This window comes from Neodiprion lecontei, chromosome 4 (genome assembly GCF_021901455.1).
Source record: "Neodiprion lecontei isolate iyNeoLeco1 chromosome 4, iyNeoLeco1.1, whole genome shotgun sequence".
NCBI lineage: Eukaryota > Metazoa > Arthropoda > Insecta > Hymenoptera > Diprionidae > Neodiprion > Neodiprion lecontei.
The window spans coordinates 3,587,851-3,607,623 of NC_060263.1; the positions used below are offsets into that span (position 1 = coordinate 3,587,851).

At 37.7% G+C, this 19,773-nt stretch overlaps 2 protein-coding genes across 2 annotated transcripts in view; one reads left to right on the forward strand and one right to left on the reverse strand.

Annotated features, from left to right (window-relative positions):
- The first annotated feature begins 1,195 nt into the window (after positions 1–1,195).
- Positions 1,196–4,492, forward strand: LOC107225781 (7SK snRNA methylphosphate capping enzyme bin3). Its single transcript, XM_015666361.2, has 5 exons — positions 1,196–1,369; positions 1,889–2,837; positions 2,968–3,358; positions 3,447–3,665; positions 3,752–4,492. The coding sequence occupies exons 2-5, from the start codon at positions 1,912–1,914 to the stop codon at positions 4,310–4,312; spliced, it is 2,097 nt and encodes a 698-aa protein (XP_015521847.1). The 5' UTR covers positions 1,196–1,369; positions 1,889–1,911; the 3' UTR covers positions 4,313–4,492.
- Positions 4,493–8,781: 4,289 nt separating this feature from the next.
- Positions 8,782–19,773, reverse strand: part of LOC107225780 (echinoderm microtubule-associated protein-like CG42247) — a 36,163-nt gene continuing 25,171 nt past the window's right edge. Inside the window, exons 5-17 of the mRNA XM_046736791.1 lie at positions 19,118–19,351; positions 18,304–18,420; positions 17,035–17,263; positions 16,478–16,773; positions 15,912–16,076; positions 15,440–15,535; positions 15,188–15,325; positions 14,474–14,734; positions 13,992–14,249; positions 13,055–13,217; positions 12,725–12,907; positions 11,762–11,857; positions 8,782–10,906 (exon numbers count right to left, since the gene is read on the reverse strand). Of these exons, the coding sequence (XP_046592747.1) occupies positions 10,638–10,906; positions 11,762–11,857; positions 12,725–12,907; positions 13,055–13,217; positions 13,992–14,249; positions 14,474–14,734; positions 15,188–15,325; positions 15,440–15,535; positions 15,912–16,076; positions 16,478–16,773; positions 17,035–17,263; positions 18,304–18,420; positions 19,118–19,351 (2,505 nt within the window). The 3' untranslated portion in view covers positions 8,782–10,637. The remainder of the gene's footprint in view (positions 10,907–11,761; positions 11,858–12,724; positions 12,908–13,054; positions 13,218–13,991; positions 14,250–14,473; positions 14,735–15,187; positions 15,326–15,439; positions 15,536–15,911; positions 16,077–16,477; positions 16,774–17,034; positions 17,264–18,303; positions 18,421–19,117; positions 19,352–19,773) is intronic.

Sequence of the window (19,773 nt, forward strand, 5' to 3'; positions counted from 1 at the left end):
GGTTCGTCCGCTGGTTGTTCACCTTGATGTCGAATCGTTGTTGATTAGTACTTGATACCTGAAATAATATTGCGCATTGGTTACAAATCATTATCTGCGTAAACGAATTAAAGAATGATAATCACAATGTGACTGCGTTTCTCACCTTGATACTTTTTTTCTCGACCTCGGTGAAGTCGTGAAAGACGCTGGTAACCGTATCGAAACATTTCAATTCTTTCGAAATTATTTTACCCTGTATTTTACGATCACTTCCTATCATTTCGACTCCGTTCTTCGCTGGTTCGGAATTGAATATCAACGCTCTCGCTGCCTTCTTCTTCCTTTCCGCCATTTTATTTTGTACTTTTTCACATTGGGCGTACAATAAGCTCTTCAACGCATAATGTCATGGAGATATACATAATTCATCCGAAGATAGATTCATATCTGTATACTTACTTCGTTATCCGAAATCTCCGAAATGTGAAGCTGGTATGCAAACGTAACGAAACAAAAAAATCTCGCGAGTGACGATTAAAAATTTTAAACCGTCATTATCGCGGCTCTCTTCACATCGTCCCTTTTATCACGAGTAAATCACGCATTGGCCTTGCCAATGATTAATATCTGAGACTCAGACAAATGGGAAATGCTAATTATTACTGAATCGTCAATCACCACTGAGTAAAAAGAAAATGATAATCGGTATTGTAATAAATACGAGTCCGTGGTACCAACAATTTTTTTCAGATATTTTTTTTTTTCCACGTTCCTCTTTCGAGACAACGGGACAACAATTCAGAAATTAACGCAAGCTACCAGTTCTTTAATTACTTCTCATCACGTATACGGAAATGATCAGGACTTACCTTAAGTAAGCAGATTGTAAGGTGAGAACAGGCCTGAGTTGGAAATGATAAGAACGAAACGGAATTAAGGTAACGAGTGCCAAAAGATCGGATGACTCGCAAGTGAGTTCGCAGAACATAATCCGAAGTGAATATCTGTTTGAAAAACAATTGAACAGCAGCCGCGGAAGATTACAAATATCCGGCCAATCAGATCACCGTATACAGCGGCAAGGGCCAATGGCCAAGCTGCTTCAACGCTGGGCGGGAAACCGCGAAATACCGCTCCTTTTTTTTCGTGTTGCGCAATGTCGCCCGAAGTTAACCGAAGTCGGTTCGGCTCGGCAGGCAGCAGCCCACATGGAAAATGGAGATTGAACAGAGTGAGCAAAGGAGGCATTCGCCATCGTTGATGGTTGTATGGCAGGCGTCGTGAAACGGGCGGGTCGCTGCAGCGAAGAATAGAGCGTATTTGTGTGCTTAATGACTGTCGAAAGTGGACCGAATCGAGGAAGAAAATAGCCGCGAGCAGTTGAGAGGTAATGTTTAACGGGCTATTAGCCACAAAATTGTCAAAACATTATATTAAATTGCAGACTTCACGGGAGCTGAACCATTATCGGGGCACGTAAACTACCCATTGCGCATGCGCCGTTGCGGGAATGATAAATTTACGCGCAATACGTTTGGCTAACGTTTAATTATTCGACTGGATATATTTCCACCTCACATACCTGTCATTCCGAATTTTCCTCGAATTTTCATGCATCAATTCACCCGCCGTATCCTCCCATCTCTAAGACCCAATCTCTTTGTCATTTTAACTGATATTAAACAATTAACACCAGTCGTACTTAAAACCTTATATTTTACTAATTAATTAAAATAAGAACGTCCTGTTGTTCAATTTCACACATTATTTTATCCATGCCACATTTATATCTATACGAGTCGACTGCTTGCCTAGTGCATTCGTGCCTTTTGTTCTGATTCAAGTATTCAGCATCAGGCGCAAATACAATTTCTAACAAATTTTATATTTAATTTTTTTATTTCAGTCCAGTGAATCAGAATTAGCGAAATGTCATCAGCTCAACTTGATCGTCAAATGAGGATGGGGAGTGTGAAAGAAAGGAAGGAGAACGAGAAGGGTAAAAAATCTGTCAACCTGGTTTACAAGAAGCACAAGCACGAGGAAAGTCGTCATTTTAAGTTCAGCAGAAAACGTTCGCAGAGTTTTACAGGGAATGGAAAATTTTTCCCACCTCATAAACGGCGTAAGAAAGACGGAGGTATTATTCCGCCGACAAAGTTTTTGCTCGGCGGTAACATCTGCGATCCGTTGAATCTGAACAGCATGCAAGACGAGGAGATAAACAGAGCGATGAATGCAGTTACTCCGAAGTCGAGTCCTCTGCCGACGCCGAAACATAGGAAAGGCGCCATCGAAGTTATCATTCCGCCTAACATATGCGACCCTCTGAATCTGAACAATTGTAATGACGATGATGAGTACGAGAAACATCTAATTTCCCCCACAAAAAAGGGCTCCAAGAGACGAAACAGAAAACGCAAACGCGCATCGTCCAGCTCTGGAAGGGACGATGCTATTGAACCAGCTTCGGAAGCAAAGAACAGCGAAAAGGAATCGGTAGAAAATGCCGAACCTGTGCCTGCTGGCGTTGAAGAGAAGGTCGAAATTAAGCTTGCCCCTGCACCTCTGAGTTCTCCGCCTAGTAATCCTCCAGTAGTGGAAACTAAACCAGAAACTACTAGTCCTCAGAAAGATAAGAACAAGTTACGCCTCAAGGGGCTCGACGATCTGAAAGACAAACGACTGCGTAAGGTGGACGTTAAGGATAAAATTGTCAGTCCTGTTATCCCACAACCTGGGGCTTGGAAACCGAGACCGCAGCATCGTGCTAGTCAAGACAAAAAGAAAAAGGCACAAAAATTGCCCAACTTTAGAGCCAAGGATGCGCAGTATCAATACGGCAACTATAACAGGTATTTGTTTAATTAAGTAAAGTTATAATTCTCTTAGTATTAAACATTTTTCAAATATCTACTTTTTTGAGTTTATTACAAAATGATTAAAGAATCAAGGACTCATTTGGTAAATTAATTTTATTTCTAGGTATTACGGATATCGAAATGCCCATGCCGAAGAAGATGGAAGACTCGGCGTGTTCGCCAGAAGAAAAGAGTTATTCTACGGGAAGGACGTGCTGGACATAGGATGCAACATTGGACACATTACATTGTCGATCGCCCGTGATTTTGCCGCACGTAGCGTGACTGGAATAGACATCGACAGGAAGCTGATTAACATAGCGAGGAAGAATGTCAAGCATTATGTGAACTGTGTCAGATCACCGGCGACTCACGAAGACGGAGGGAAAGGAAAAGACTGCGACGCGAGCTTTTATCCCCTATCGATGCCAATCAGCTACGGACTTATCGATATACCTGGTTTTACAAAGAACAAAAGTCAAAAAGGCTTCCCATACAACGTCACCTTTGTACAGGTAAGCAGCGATTTCATTTACATCTGCAAAAACTCGCTGTCATTCCAAAAAAGCGTCCTGTAACGATTTTTTCTCTACCATTTTTCAGGGTAACTATATATTGGAAGACGACGCGCTGCTGGCTTCGGAACAGCCGCAGTTCGACGCTATATTATGCCTGTCAATAACAAAGTGGCTGCACTTAAATTTCGGCGACTTGGGACTGCAGAGAGCTTTCAAAAGAATGCACGCCCAGCTGAGACCCGGCGGTGTACTTGTACTCGAGCCTCAGAGTTGGGGCAGCTATGGAAAGAAGAAGAATCTCACTGTAAGTAATCGTGATCGTTATATCTGGACGGCGCAGTTTTTTCGTTATTAAGAAAATTGATCATATACTTCTGGTTATGCTTTCAGGAACGGATATACAAGAATTATCACAGCATCGAGTTCTTACCGCACAAGTTTACACAGTATTTGCTGTCACCGGAGGTCGGTTTCAGTAAATGCGAGGTAGTTTCCATACCGCCACATCCTTCCAAGGGCTTCCAGCGGCCGATTCAGCTTTTTACAAAGGCACCCCTGACTCCCGAGACCGCAGGTGAACCGACACCAAGCTCGATGGCGCAAAGTGAACGCAGAGATTTTGAAAGGGATTTATTTCCAAAGGATTCTAAGAAGGAGGGAGGGAACATGTCGGAGATGAGTCAAATCAGCACGGAGTCACTCAGCCAATATGAGCAGTTAGAAAATGTTTACGCGCCCAGCGCCACACCCTGCTACGATACCCCGTGCCACACAAACGATAGTCAGCCGATAGAGCCTAAGACGATGTGTTACATTGATATGGATATAGAGAATGCGGAGAGCGCTGCTGCTGGTGCTGCTGCTAGTGCTGCTGCAAGTGCGGCAGTCGGTGGCAGAGGTGAGAAAACAGACATCGGTAACGATAACAAGCAGCAGTCAAAAGGCAGATGATAAGAAATTTGAAGAACTGTCGATGATAATCACTACGAGTAAATTAACCGAGTATCAACTAAAGCGGATAAAAATTCGACTGCAGAACGAGAGGGTGATATTTGAGAGTAGAGAAGGAATGAAAAAAAAAAAAAAAGATACCTACTTGTGATAAATGATGGACACGATTGAAGCGGATAATTGATACTTTGTTGCCAAAGTTCAACTCGAAACCACAAGAAAAATAAAGATATTGACAAATACCAGTGACGACAATCGCGAATGTCATAGCCTAGCTACATAGCGTTCTAAAAAATGTATTTCTGATCAACGAGATGGAGGATAATGTACTTCTCTTGGGCTCGACGGACAAGAAGAAGAAGAAAACGAAGGAGACGAAGAGGTGAAAAATAAAAAGAAGTATATGAATTTGAGCGGAAGTATAAATGCGGCAAAGTGCGGTAAAGCAATAGGTAATAATATCGATAAAAGACGATGCAAAACACTGTCAAGAGTGACGAACCAAACCACTATGAGCGTAAAACAATTCTGCGATCGTTAACAATATGCGAGAAGAAACAGAGATCGATTGTATAAATATGTACGTAAATCTAAGGTAGAGCAATAGCTATGAGAAAGTAGACGAAAGAGACTGGAGAATAGATGAAACGAGTAAAGTGACGAGCAAAAGAGAAGGGAATTAATAGAAATGAGAAATATCTATCTATAGATGTAAAAAAAAAAAGAGCTATGTGAGAGAGAAGTCCGAAGAACAGACACAGCCAGCGACTAGGCGAGTGCGAACGCGGAAAGTTAAATCCGATAAGACGTAAGTTGAAATCGTACGATCGAACTTGAATAGTTATTCAGGTTGTAAATGGTGGTGCTAATAAGCCTGGTGTGCATGCGCTGTACCTGATTACCCGTTTACGTATTGTTGGCGAATAGGTACGTACCTCAAAGCCAAATGAAACGTCGCTGTTGTTTTACCATTTGATTGTCGACCTCTGTTTATATTATAATAATAACATACGCGTTAAATTACTTACTTAACATTCTCGCTATGTAAATACGTATATATATAATATTATAGTATAACACACACACACACGCGCATATATGTATATTTTAGATAATTATTAAGATAGTTTTATCAAAAATTTGTATTAGCTCATGGTATATACTTGTAATGCTAGAAAATTTGAACGCTATCGTGATAATAGTTAAATTCTAATTTCTCAATTGGTAGATATAGTTAGTTATCGCTGAATATAAAATCACACCTTTACGATTTATGTATACGCAGTTTACCGACACCGACAAGTTTATTATTATCACGTAGAAATCTACAAGGCTTCTTTTCTTTTTGTTTTTTCCCCCGTTTTATTATTGATAATTTTTTATTTTTTATTTCCTTGTCTCTCTCGTTCCATCCCTTGGATTTAAATAACGGAGCTTTAACTTCTCACCTATTAACATGTAATAAAGATAATAATTATAATAATGATAACGATGATAAATAAGTATTGAAAATTTATAATGCAGGAACATTTAAAACTCAAAACAAGACAAATACATACACACATAACGTATATGTATCCACGATAAAATTAATTATCAATAGTTGAACGAAATTTTCTTAAATAAAACATTTTTCACGTGTCCGAAATCATTTCCACATGCGCATAATTAATTTCAACACACCGTATGAATGCTGACGTATTATGCCGTTCTCCGCATACTATACGCATGTACATTTTCGTCAGTTTACAAGTCACTTAAATATATTCTACTCCCCCGCGATTGAAGAGACGCGGAAATACCGAGACCCCATGCCAAGATCGTACCATACGTACCATACACAAATACCTATATGCGTGGAGTTTTACACTTGACTTTACTCACGTTTCCACTACGACTATTTTCCTTGAAAAAAAATTTAAAAATAAAGAAAATTCTCCCCTCACGTTACACGTCCGCAGTCTTCTTCTGCACGAAGTCGTGTGGGAAAAAAAAAAATCACCAAAAACGTTGTTTTTTTTTCGTTATATTTTATTTATTTTTTAACGCGTGAAACGTGTAAAAAAAAAACACTTCGCAACTTCCGGTTCTTATAAGTACAGTAAATGGGTATAAATTGAGCGCTTCAATTTACAGCATTTATGTGGAATGCCCGTTATATGCATAGATCAATTAGCAGTATACACCTATATATACATATATAATAAATATATATATATATATATATATATATATATATATATATTTATATTAAAATCTGTTGTAAAAATATGTGTGAAAAGCAGCAGGAAAGAGAGTTTAAAGTTTACGTGTTTATTAAAAATCATAAAGATCGAAATAAATATATCAGTAACACACGAATCGAAATGCGAATAAATTTCAAAAAGACTTTTTCGTTATTTTTTCATCTTTTCCTTTTTCTTTTTTTTTCTTTTGATTAAAAACTGTCTCGTTGATCCTTTGTATTCTGCTAGTCCACAAAAGTTCTTTCCTGCAGCGCTTGAAGTGTTAAAATTATACGAAAAGTTCGGTACAGAGTTATCCGATCACTTTAAGCGGTAGTATTATTAATGTATGTGATTAATATTTAAGTTATAGAGGCGTGCTGGCTGTGCCTGTGTTTAAGCAATCGAGCCAAAATAAAATTCAAATACCATCAAAGCCCGTGCCTAATTAAACCCTCTAAGATGAACTATACAGGGCTGCGATATATTAAATATCAATCAATTAGGTTACTCATCCGAAGACTGACTTTTTGGCTTTACTCAAAATTCTTTAAATGAAATGATATTCTCGTTAATAAAAAAAAAAACAAAAAAAAAAAAATTCGAACTAGGGTTAACAACAAAAGAAAAAAAAAAAGAAAGAAAGAAAGAAAAAAAAATAGAAAAAAGAAAAATTGTCTACAGCTTTTAAATTACACGCTGAATTTTGATGCCCGTTTTTTTTATCAAATACAATCTGTAAAACTACATAATTTGACGCTCCTGATTTCGATCGATTTTGTAATCTGTCTGTTCTCGTTCGTGTGATTAATTGTTAAGTTTTTCAATTATGCAATCGAATTCTCGATACGACATTCATTCTTCTCTTACAAAAAAATGTATCTATCCACACGTGGGTGCATCTATCGATGTGTTATGTATACAGGTATAATGTTACGCTGTAAAAAAGCTACTGTCAAACAGCAAATAAATGAATAAATAAATTAGTACTATGTATAGAAGAGTAATTTGTAAATTGAAGATTTGTAATATTATTCTGGATTATGAAAGACAAAATTAATGTAATGAACGCGTGAAACCCGATATATATATATATATATATATATGTATATATATGTAGCATTCATGAATTGAAAATATCACCGAAGAAGATGAAAAAGAAGGAAATTTAATAACGAACGTATAAATATAGGCATATATACGCTTTAGAATTAAATTGTAATTTAGTTGAACTTTGAGGCCTCGTTATTAAATATTATTTCATAGTTGTTATTTATTTTTAAATTAAAAATTGAACACCATGCAAAGAGCTCTTTTCAATTCAATAAATTTGACGCGAGTAATTAGTGGAAACAAAGTAGTATTATTATTATTGAACGTCAGTCATTTGTTGCGCATAGAGAATCAATTTTAGAAAACATAGAAAAAAAATTTACAAATCAAAGAAGGAGTCAAAAAGTAAAAATCAAAGGTGAGGAATTTCAATTTTACCGATTGCAGAGCATGAATTCGTCTTGAATGATAAGAGTGTGAAATGCTAATTTCTAAATTCTTTTGACCTTTTCATTGAAGGCGAATAAATGATACATGTAATCAGATATTCTCACCGCGTGTTAAATACATGCAGCCGTTAATTAAACAGGACATGATAAATAAATGTAAATTTTATAAGTATATGTATAATAATACGTAGCTACGCTATCCCAGCAATAATAATTGATCGTTGAAAAAAATAAATAAATAAATAAAATAACGCAAAGGAAGAATAATTATTCGCGTATTAATTATATTTACATTTGTAAATGAAATTTAATGTCAAACGAAAACAATTATGAATTGGGATAGCGTATTTATAATCGTGATGCACAATTAGATTCTAACGTTGACACTGTAACAGTACCTAAATACGATATTATTATGAGAGTTTTGCGTATTGTTATTATTATTATTATTTTTTTTTTCTCGTTTCAAAAGTAAAAATAATAGGTGTATATTGAATATAGAAAATTAAGAAAATCCTACGACCTGCAGCAATCTATAATTACGCAATGATTGTATAAAATGATGAAATAATAAACTATTCATTTTAAATTATTTCCTAGGCTCGTTTTAATTCATTTTTATTTTTTATTTATTCTTACCGATATTCCACCGAACTACGATAGTTGTATGAAAAATAAAAAAAGGATAATATGATATAAAAAAAAAAAGTTCTAGAAACTGAAATGTCATTTATTGCGAAGATACAAGATAATTTCGGCTATAATTATTATACGTGGTTATACAAATAGCATGCCAAGTGCAGCTTAGCTTGTTTTTCGTATATTATAAATTATATTATACCGCGCGTAATTTCATACCGCTCGTTTATACTCCGTATATGTATAACGCATCTAATTTTAGATCTACGAATCATATGGTGGGTGTTTCAGAATTAAATCTATGACACAGCAGGTCTCTGCGGTGCAGCATATATTAATAATTTTATCGTATATCCTTTTCACCGGCAAAGTTTTCTTTCTTCTCCATTCGATAATACGTTGATGTCAAAAAAAAAAAAAAAATGCATATAGGTATAAGTATGTGTATTAATAATATTCCGTGAATCATTGTTGTTGAACGTTGTCAAAGATTCTCAATGCTGGCCGTCGACGTTTTCTTTACCTTTCGTTGTTACGGGAATGTTTTTTGTTTTTTACTGACTGTTGTACGATATGCAAATTCGGCTATAAAATCAAATCAATTTACGACGAAATTATAATGAAGTCCATTAAAATCGCAGTCGCATCATAGCCTCGAAATGTATAATAGGTGGATTTTGATCACGAAGCAACAAGATTTACATACACGACATACACTGTAAATATGTATATGCATATGTTATACGCTTGAAAGTGAATTTTTGGCAGTGATCACCTTGGGCTAACAATTATCTAAGAATTATACCGTATGTGCATGTGTATTGCGTACACACGTGACTAGAATACGTGAATTTTTGAGAATCGTGAAAGAACTGTTTGAAAAATTAATCATATTCTATGTATAATACGTATACGTGTACATGTGTTATAATACTAAGATTTAAAAAATTATTGCATTATCATCATCATCATCATTATCATCATCATCTTGAATAATTCCTGATGTTCATTGAATGAATTATTAAATATTGCGTTATTATATGACTCTGTTCCTCTTTTCATTATGAAGAGAGAAAAGAGGACGAAAGAAAAAAAAAATTTTTTCCACGTTGTCCGGCAACATTTTCATTATCTTTTTCTTTTTTTCAATATTCAACGATGCGTCGTATACTTTCTACATTTGTTGTTAAAGGGGATTATGTATACATTATATAATATTGGTTATACGTATAATATAATCGAGAAGAATAATAATACATAATATTTTACTATGTTAGTATGCATTATATGTTATTATACGAGTCCGATTGAAATTAGTTCAATTATATTATCATGTATTATATAATTACGTCTCAAAGATTTAAATATATACATACAATAATGTATGTATTTATTGAAAATACTTACAACCGTCATCGAAATCGGTTGTACGATTATAGGAATTAAGATATAATAACAAACTACGACGGAGCGCCTGCACCCCTGTAATTAACTAGCAAACTTTTTTTTTATCAATAGTCAATTATAACTAGAATTACGTATCATTACCATTACTATTGTTATGTATAGGTACCTACCTGTTGCTAGTCTAAGACTGATTCGTTCTTCAAATACTTGGTCTATATATTATTACATGTGTGTATATTAATTATTTATTCATCAAATCTCAAAGGCAGCTTTCATTAGTTTCTCTACCTCCACCACCCCCTTGGAAAAAAAAAACAAAGCAACGAGACAAAGTTAACAAAGTTCGTAATTTTCGATAAAAAAAAAATCTAAACTCAGATGTCCATTTTTTCTGAAAAATTTATCGAGATAATGAATATAAAAACATATAATTGTTCGTCCAATTTGATTTTTGAAATATTTGACGAATCTACCCTGCTTGAATTCTTTTACAGTAGTAACGACGATAACGGTAATTCATACTATAGGTACGATGGAAATGTGGAAAAATAACTATTCGTCGACCAGTTCCCACAGCATTAGAGCAGCGTCTGTACCGCCGACTGTCACAACGTTTTGATCGTTGTAGAGAAAACGGGCGCAGGCAACCTGCGAGCTGTAGACCTTTTCCTCGATGTACTCGGCTTTCGAACTGGTGCAAGGATACCGGAAAAGCCTCAGATAACCCTCGGCGTCCCCGGAAACGAGCATGTCGTGGGCTGCCGAACGACTCGAGGTCGACAAGACGGTGTTCAAAGGGTAGTAACGATTGTTCCACATACCTACGAACCCGTCGAAGGACAACTCGTTACGAGTGTGGAATAGCTACGAGAGTTCTGAATATAGATTCCGTCACCGTTACTTTGCTTGGCTTTGTTTTTCTCGATAAGGATTGAAACTATGGTAAAGTAGGGCAAATTGTCGGCAAGGCAGAGCAAATTGTCGGTAAGGTAGGGCAAATTATCGGCAAGTTTGGCCAACGAAATGATCCGATGATCGGTAAGAATACAGCTTAATTACCCGCCTTAATTAGATTAGGATATAGTCTAAGTCAATTAGAGCAGGGATATCCTCCCCACCCTTCTAAAAAAAAAGGTTCATGTCTTAGCCAAGTGAAGCGTATTTCAGCAGTTCAATAGTTATTCTAATCTTTCTCACGATAAATTGAATTTCAACTTTGAATGATCGTCGCTTTGCGAAGCGAAGGAGAAAAAAAAATCCGGATCAGGATAAAAAAAGTTGTCTATTCAAGAATACTGTTGCCAAATTTCTTAACATTTTTGAGATATCACGAGCAAACCAAAAAATGACCTCGAGCTAAATGGTCGACGTTATTGTTAATAACAATTTTTCCCATAATTTAATTGCGAAACAAAAATTTTGCATATAGCCCGATCTACGTACTTTTGAATAAAACAAAATCCAATCTAATCGACGAATTGTTGTTGAGAGATAAATTCCCAAAATTTACTCACTTTTTCATTCCTCTACTCTGGTTATACCCTTGTGAATTTTACATTTCCGCATCGATGGTTTTATTTATTTTTTTTTACTTAACTGATTAATCGCGCAGTTCTATGGAACGAGATGAGTAGAAAATAAAATTTGGTTATCGTTATTGTACGTTATATACTTGCCAGAAACCATGTAGCCGACCATGCAGTTGTAAGTGTACCATTTGACATCCTTCATTACCAGTGGACTCTTTTCCGACGACAAGGCCTTCACGTCCCCTGGGGCGATTACGTTGAAATAAAACAGAAGAAGAAGAAGAAAACAACAATCAAATCAACAGTCATTTTGATTCGATGCAGTTTATAAATCTAGATATCAGGTAGGTGAGGCATCTCCAATGAAACTTCATTGTATGTGATGAAAGAACAATAAAAATCCTTACGAATTCCAAATCATTTTAACTAACGTTCTGAAATTACTATCAATGATATGTGTGCGTTTATGTGTTGGTATTAGGGTGTTTCGAAAAAAAATAATTAACGTTTTTTCAACATGGTACCCCGTAAAAAATTTGTTTAGGTTGAAAGAGAAATTTCTGTTAAAAGCTCGAACATTGCGCTCAGTTGATATTCCTGCACTGTTACACATTATTTTAAATTTATTCATTATAGTGGATAAAATTTTTTTTCTATCACTTACTTCAATCATAGTATTAATTTATACCACAAAAAAGACCCAGACTTGTGATATTAAATCTCCGTTTTTTCATTATTAATTCAATATCATAAAATAGTTATAATTTAATATGGAATTTTAATTTAGAAGAATAATATGCCCGGTTGATATATTCTTGTGTTATGCATCGTGATCTTTGGGTTGAACATAAATATCAGGAAAGAAATAATAATTCAAGTGCTACAACGTGTTTCTTCAAAAAAAAATGTGAAAGATCAAACGAGCGCTAACTTCCACACAACGTTAACCGCTCATCTCTTCACAGAATCTTTCTTTTATAACCTGAACGAACTTTTGACGGTGTGTCACGGTGGAATATCGTAAATTATTTTCTTTCGAAACACTCTAGCGTGGTGTATATCGGAGCTTTTTTTTCCATCCGAGTTTTTCTTATACCACAAGTCACTCACAAAATACGAGATCGTAATCCTGCGTGACAGTCTGAAGAAATCTGCTGTCCGAGCTCCAGTCGAGTTGAACGAGGGGCTGAGCTCCCCTGATCTTGTTGCTTTTTTTATACGAAAAACCGTCCCTCGAAACCCTGAAGAGATATACGCTGCCGTTCTGGGATCCCAAGGCGATAATTTCACCGGCTGTAGAAATAATAACAACAACATCAACAATAAATAACATCCATAACTATTGGCCAACGGTGGATTAGGAGGGGGGGGGGGGGCTATTTTCACCCCCTCCAGCTTTTCGGTAGGACGCTAAAGTTCAAGGGTCGCAAATCGTCTTACTCGGGTTGTAGCCGATGCAGGAAAGCGGCGATCCGCATACTCGCAACGTCGCCACAGCCGCCCCCGTGTCTGCGGCCAAAACGAGAAGATGACCCTCCGACGAACCCGCCGCCAAAGCAACACCGAACGGGTGAAAAGCGATGCTGATGCACTCGAAACCGACCTGAAATATACCCTCGTAAATTCGTGGATCAGTTGATTTTCTTTTTTTTTTTTTAAACAATGTCCGCGGTGCGGTCAACCTTCTCATACAATTTTTTCCAAGGTTTTTCTGAATCACTCTGCAGATCACGAAAATATATGGCAAATTTTTTTTACAATTCTCTGTAAAAATTCACCAATTTCTAAACTTATTATTATTATTATTATTATTATTATTATTATTATGCATTGTCGCTTGAAGGAACTCAGGTCTTAAAAATAGTCTGTAAATAACCGGCGGTATTTTCCTTCAGAATATAAAATTACGCAGAAATGCTTGAAACGTATAACGATGATATATATATATATATTGTAATAAGAATTGCCTTTTATCTTGACAAATAAATCGGATAACTTTAAGAGAGACTTTCGAAGAAAAACGATTTCAGAGGAATCTCGAAATTTGTGTTCTGGAAAAAGAAAGCACAGGTCGTCTGAATGCGGGTTAACCGGAAAGTTCCAGCATTTCTGTTTTTTTTTTTGTACAGAAGTGTCCCCTCAAACCGAAATATGGAGAATTTTTTTGTATTCTTTTTTGAAATCCGATAACGGGTTGTACTAATTTTTGCGCCAAATTTTGACAATCAAACGGTCTTTTGAAGAAAATTCCATTCCTGGTGGAGAGTTGGTATAACTTTTTGGATGAAATATGATTTTGTGGAAAATTGTAAAAAAAATCGCTCTTTTATTAGAAGCGCTTCCAGAAGGGGGACAAAAAATAAGAAGAAAATCGCACCTGCGTCGTCCAGAGGAGTTTGTGCCGTCGCCACAAAGCGATGTTCTTGTCGTGTCCGGCGGTTGCGAAAACCTCGTCATCGGGGTGAACGGCGAGTCCCCAAAGTTGCCTACCGTGACCGAAAACCACCTGATTGAACCTGCGTTGCAACGATCCTTCGAGAATGTTGTTCCTAGTGGTCCCGACGTATATATTTCCGTCATTCCGCCCCGGACGTTGGGGATAAATGCTTCGCACGCCGCCCGCAGCCTCGGGCAACTAAAAAATTAGGGGGATGATTTTAAAGTTGGGTAATTTTTTGTCGGGACTAGAACTTGGGATTTTTTCGTATAATATTACAGATATAAAAAATCTAATTTTGTTGGAGCTTTTTGCGATGTTCACTTCGAGTCAAGCTGCGATCTTGAATTTTACAATTTAGGGGTTGAAAATCGATACCGCGTTGAAAATCTGTTCAAAGATTCGATTATCTTTCGTTTCACCTTCGTGTCGGTGATGCGCTTGTAGTTTTGGAGCGAGTCCCAAGCCGCGATTTTTCGGTCCTTTTCACCCCCGGATAAAAGGGTACCTTCGGAGAGCATAACCAGGGAGCTGATACCCTTGTTGTGGGCCTCGAACTCCATTCTTACGAAATATGCACCGTCGGCGTCGACCGAGTAGATCGTTATGAAACCGTCGCTGTCTGCCGTCACGACGTCGCCGTCCTGTTCAAACTGGATGCTCGTCACGTGCGTCCGTGAAGGCTGGATCGAAATTAAAAAAAAAGAAAAAAACAAAATAACAAGCAAATTAAATGGATAATTATTCATATTATCATTTTTAAGGAATTTTTTTTCTTCAAATGTGGGAGGCTGATAATTATCTCCGAATGTGCAGTTCTTTGAAATGCGTTCTTGTGCACGTTTCTTTTTTTTTTTTTTTTTCGAGGTGACTCGGAAGAATTTTTTTTTTTCAAAGGTTGATTTCGGAATAATTGATAAAAAAAAAATCAAGGCTATAAGATTGTTACTTAAATTTTTACAAAATTTAATCGAATCTGTTATTTCGGGAAATCACAACAATATTTTTTTTTTTTTTTAATTGTATAAGCAAAACGATTTCGGAAAAAAATTGGCAATTCTATAACAAGCGTTTTTCAAAGATAAGGATTCAATTTACAATAAGTTGGTATAAATCAATGGTAAATTAACGATTACCGGTTTTATGATGTCCGTTCTTTCGAAAAATCCGTCCTTACGACGATTCCAGAATGTCAAATGACCTCGGCCGTGTGTTATCAGTAGATTATCGTCGAGAGGATGAAACGCGGCTCCGGTGAGATCCTCCTGAAGAGTCTGCAATGATCGTAACGACATTAAATCCTTGCCGATTCGTTATATGCCATAAACTTTCGGTGCAGCGAAATTTCTGGGTAATTTGTTAAAAAATTTTGAGACAACGATACTGACTGCAACTTTTCCCAGCAGATGACCCCACTGCCATTGCCAAACCGAAAGGATAGCCTCTCTCCCCGAGTCGACGGCCAACACGTAGCTTCCACCGTTCTGGAATTGAATATTGCGATCGATTTGGTTGGGGAAATATTTTTGTGCAATAAGTGCAACAAAAAAAAAAAAAACGGGAATTGTTCGTAAACTTTTGCTTGCTTGCAATTTTTGAACCGATAGAAACTCGGAAATTCGTTTTTCCAAACGATATGTATTTTTGTACGCAAGGTTAGCAATTTTTAGAACTCTGAAGAAGGACTTTTTTGCCTCTGATTGAATAACGATCGAAATAAGAAACTTTGATTTATTTTCTTTTTCGTGTTTTTTTTTTTTGTTTTTTATTGTGTTAAAACAAATTCTGCAATAGATATGTGATTCGGGATGGTGAAAATTTGGAAAACTTGTCGGATTGTCATTTTTTGGCTTGTCTCACCAGCTGCGAAAAGGCAAGAGCGGCAACTCCCAGCTGAAATTCCGACATCCCGAAAATGTAAAGGGTGAGAAGAGTATCCGTTGACCAAATTCTGACGTGGGGTTGAGCTTTCCTGTGTCTCCCAGCCTTCTGACCCGACGCCACAAGCTCACGACTAGGATGAATCTGAACAACGAATGATTAACCCTCGATTGCAACAATCGATTCGATACAAAAAGAGTATATATATATATGTATATGTATATGACGGTGTGCCAAACCAAAAATTAATTTTTTTTCACCAAACGTGCATCGAACTTTCGGACTTTTTCCTTTTGGAACACCCTGATACAGGTATATACTCAAATTTTATTTCGGTTTAACTTCAAACATCCAAACAAATAAATGAAACATATTTCTTTTGATTTTTATCGATAAAAATGATGACTTATCGTGGTTAAATAAACTCTGAACGCGGTTTCCTCGTGTGAAATAAAACAAGCTGCGCTATTCTCGAATCGGGTAAATTCTCTGGCACCAAATTGACATTGTTCGATTAATCTTCTTCGCCCCTCATCGATACGCACCTCCATGCAAGTGATGTCTTCCGTGTGCCCGACGTAATGCCTCTGAGCGTTTTCCTCCCTGTCGTAAAGAACGGCGACGGCGGCAACGTAGTAGAGAAGTTCGCCACTCGGTAATACCCAGAGATTTTTCCGCGTATCGGTGCCTCTGTAACCGTATACCCATTCGAGCTGGAGCTTTTTTTCCGGCGGCGAGTTGTCGACGGGCGGAAGAAGCGACGGGGGATAAAACGACCGGCGCAACCCCCTGATTGTAACCCTCGTAGGCTCTTCCCTGAGCACTTCGACCACGCTGTAATCTGCCCGAAACAAGAAACGTTACTCGTTATTTGATGAAAATTAAACAATTTTTTTTGTCGAGCACTAGAACCGAAAGAAAAAAGAGCAAAAACAAACAAACGTATTTCCTCGACCGTGATTTCCTCGAAAAAAATTTCTTTTCCTTTTCCAATTTTTGAGAAAAAAGTGTAGATTTCTCCGTTTTCTGTTAGTTTTATTTTGTTGGTCACTCTGTTCGAAACCCTTTATCCTTTCACCGTCTTCGGTTTTCGGTTTCTCACCGTTCACTCGGACGACTTCCGCTTCCGGCGCGTAAAGGGCCCGCGGCCTGCTTTTGCTTCGGGCCCGTCGCTGACGGCTCAAGTCTTCGACGACCGTAGGAGGGCCCCGAGACCTCGATCTTCGAGCTGGAGAAGCTGCGATCGCGACTGACTGAACACCCGTCCCACCGCCGAGGTAAAACGTGTCGACGTCGGCGAATTCGTTTCGCAACTGAGAGAAGCTGCGCACCTGCGGTGAAAAAGTTTTGAAAAAAATTATTAAACATAGAGAAGAAAAGATGTTGAAAATTGAAGTAAAAATCATCGCGATTGATTCTTATTTCATTTGACTCTATTTTATTTATTTTTTTTTTTTTTTCTTTGCCTTCTGATGTACGTATCATTTTTTATAAAATTTCGATATTTTATATTGAAAGATGACGAATTTTTCAATTTTTTAACAAGTTTTGTTTCACATCTGCGTTGTATGACGTTATACGTATAACGTAACATTTTTCTGAATTATAAAATTGAATGGATATACGTCATTTTATTGTAGATAATAATGAGAATTTAACACAGTGTTTTTTTTATTACTATACCCACATTATTTCGAGTAGTTAATCCGAATTCATGTATATTTGTGCAATAAGGCACATTGTTTATAGTCAGTTTATACAGAGTAGGAATGAGGAGGGAGTGGAGGCAATCGGGTTTGTTTTTTATCAGCACGAATAAACAATAACCCATCAGCGTCACACGAGACATTCTATCCATGAAAGTAATTAATATCGATTCGTTATACCTATACGTTAGGTATATTACACCTGAAAATCACTCGGTGTGTAAAAAGATGGACTGATAAAAAAAAAATAAATAAAAAAAAAAGCAATTACACAGCCGCAGAAATTATGCCCAGCTAGCATCACGATCAGCCTTGTAACTAAGCGATAAAAAGAAAGAAAGAGAAAAAAAAAGACTGTAAAAGAAACAAAGAAAAGAAAATCAGCCCTGCGATATGATAGGTATCTTAGGATATTATAATATCGTTGTGGAATTAACCGTGCGAAGAAATTGGGTAGCGTGTTTTTAAAACTTGTAGTATAACCTTAACCGCAATCTGCACGCGGCGCCGTGCTAGGGTAAAGAAATTAGATCGGGGGGGGGGGGGGGATCGAGAAATTGCGTGAAAGGAAAAATAATTTCTCCCTCCTTACCACCCTCACTCCTCTTGAGCCGTTTTGCACGAATAATTATGTCGGTACAGAGAGAGAGAGAAAAACAACTCACCTCCAAACCCGTGACGGTGAACATCCGTTTGGCCCCGTTCATCTTGAGTACCTGACCCAAATCCTCCAGGACCTCTTCGAAGGGTTGCGAGGTCCTCAAATTCAGCAGTACTCGACACTGCGATATTTTGATGGAATAGTTACATATATATACATACACAGAGTTTCAAGGGATGAACGAATTATAAAGAAAAGAATAGCTAGTTAAAAAATCGCTCGAATTAAGACGAACGTAAGGTGATATTATAACATCCCCAAAAACTATTTTCTCAAATTCTTGATCGCAATGCATCACAGCCTGTCTGTGTTACTCGAATTTGCAAGTGCTGATCAATTGGAAAAAAATTCGATTTTTCTCTTACTTTTAAAGCGTTTCGATTCAAAGGGTGCAAGAAAGCCTAGAATCGTTGCGTTTCTATTATTCGGATACGCCCGGTGTTTACAAGTAAGCACTTCAGTATGTCGAGTTGCCTACCAGTTAGGGTAAGAAATATCGGTAAGGCAGATCTGCCGATTCGAAATCACTTTAACGCAACTCCGAAACGCGCTTTTACCGATCGTTTCAGTATATTTTACAATGAACGAAGCAACTGCTTGTCCAAATTCAGACAACTTGGCAAAACTGGTACTTCCGACTCACTCGCTATGACTTTAAACGCGCTGCCTCCCGATAACTGGGTAGGTATGTATTACCGATATTTCTTCTCCTCGGTGATAGGCAACCCGACACACCGAGCCGCTTACTCGACAACACGACACGACACGACTCGATACAAAGGTCGAGAAGACGCCGCCGGCTAGTTTCAAGCACCTACCTGGACGGTGTGATCGAGGTTATTGACGATCCTTATGACTCGGCCCGAGGAGGGTTTTCCACCCCCTGGCGGGGGTGCCTCGTCGCTGATGGACGCCTTGCGGCTGAGGCTTCCGACCGCCGGAGGTCGGCTCCATCCGGTTCCTCCGCCTCTTCCAGCCGTCGCCGCCCCTCCACCCCCGCCGCCGCCAGGCGTCGCGTACCACGTGTTACTCTTCTTGCCGTAGCTCGCCGGCTGCAGGAGAACGAGAAAGCGTGAAGTATGCCACAAAAAAAAAAAAAAACAATTAAAGAAACGAAAACAATTTTCTCGTTCGTGAGTAATGATGAGAAAAAAAAAAAAAAAACTACAACAACAACAATAATAATAACAATAATAGACAGGTATAAGTTTTTATATTTAGTTGTGGCGCGGTTAGACGACCTGCAACATATCAACGGTTTGCGATACCACTTCGAAGGAGACGCTCATCAACACCAGGAAACTCTCGAGACTTTCTTCCTCCTCGTAATACGTAGAATAAGAGGATGAAGACGAGTAATAGGCCGAGTTGGAGGACGAGCAGGAGGACGAGCTGCGGCTCGGATGATCCACGTCTGTCAGACTTAATCCCAACACTTGTCGCGGCTCTCCCGGAGAGAACGAGGAACTTGACG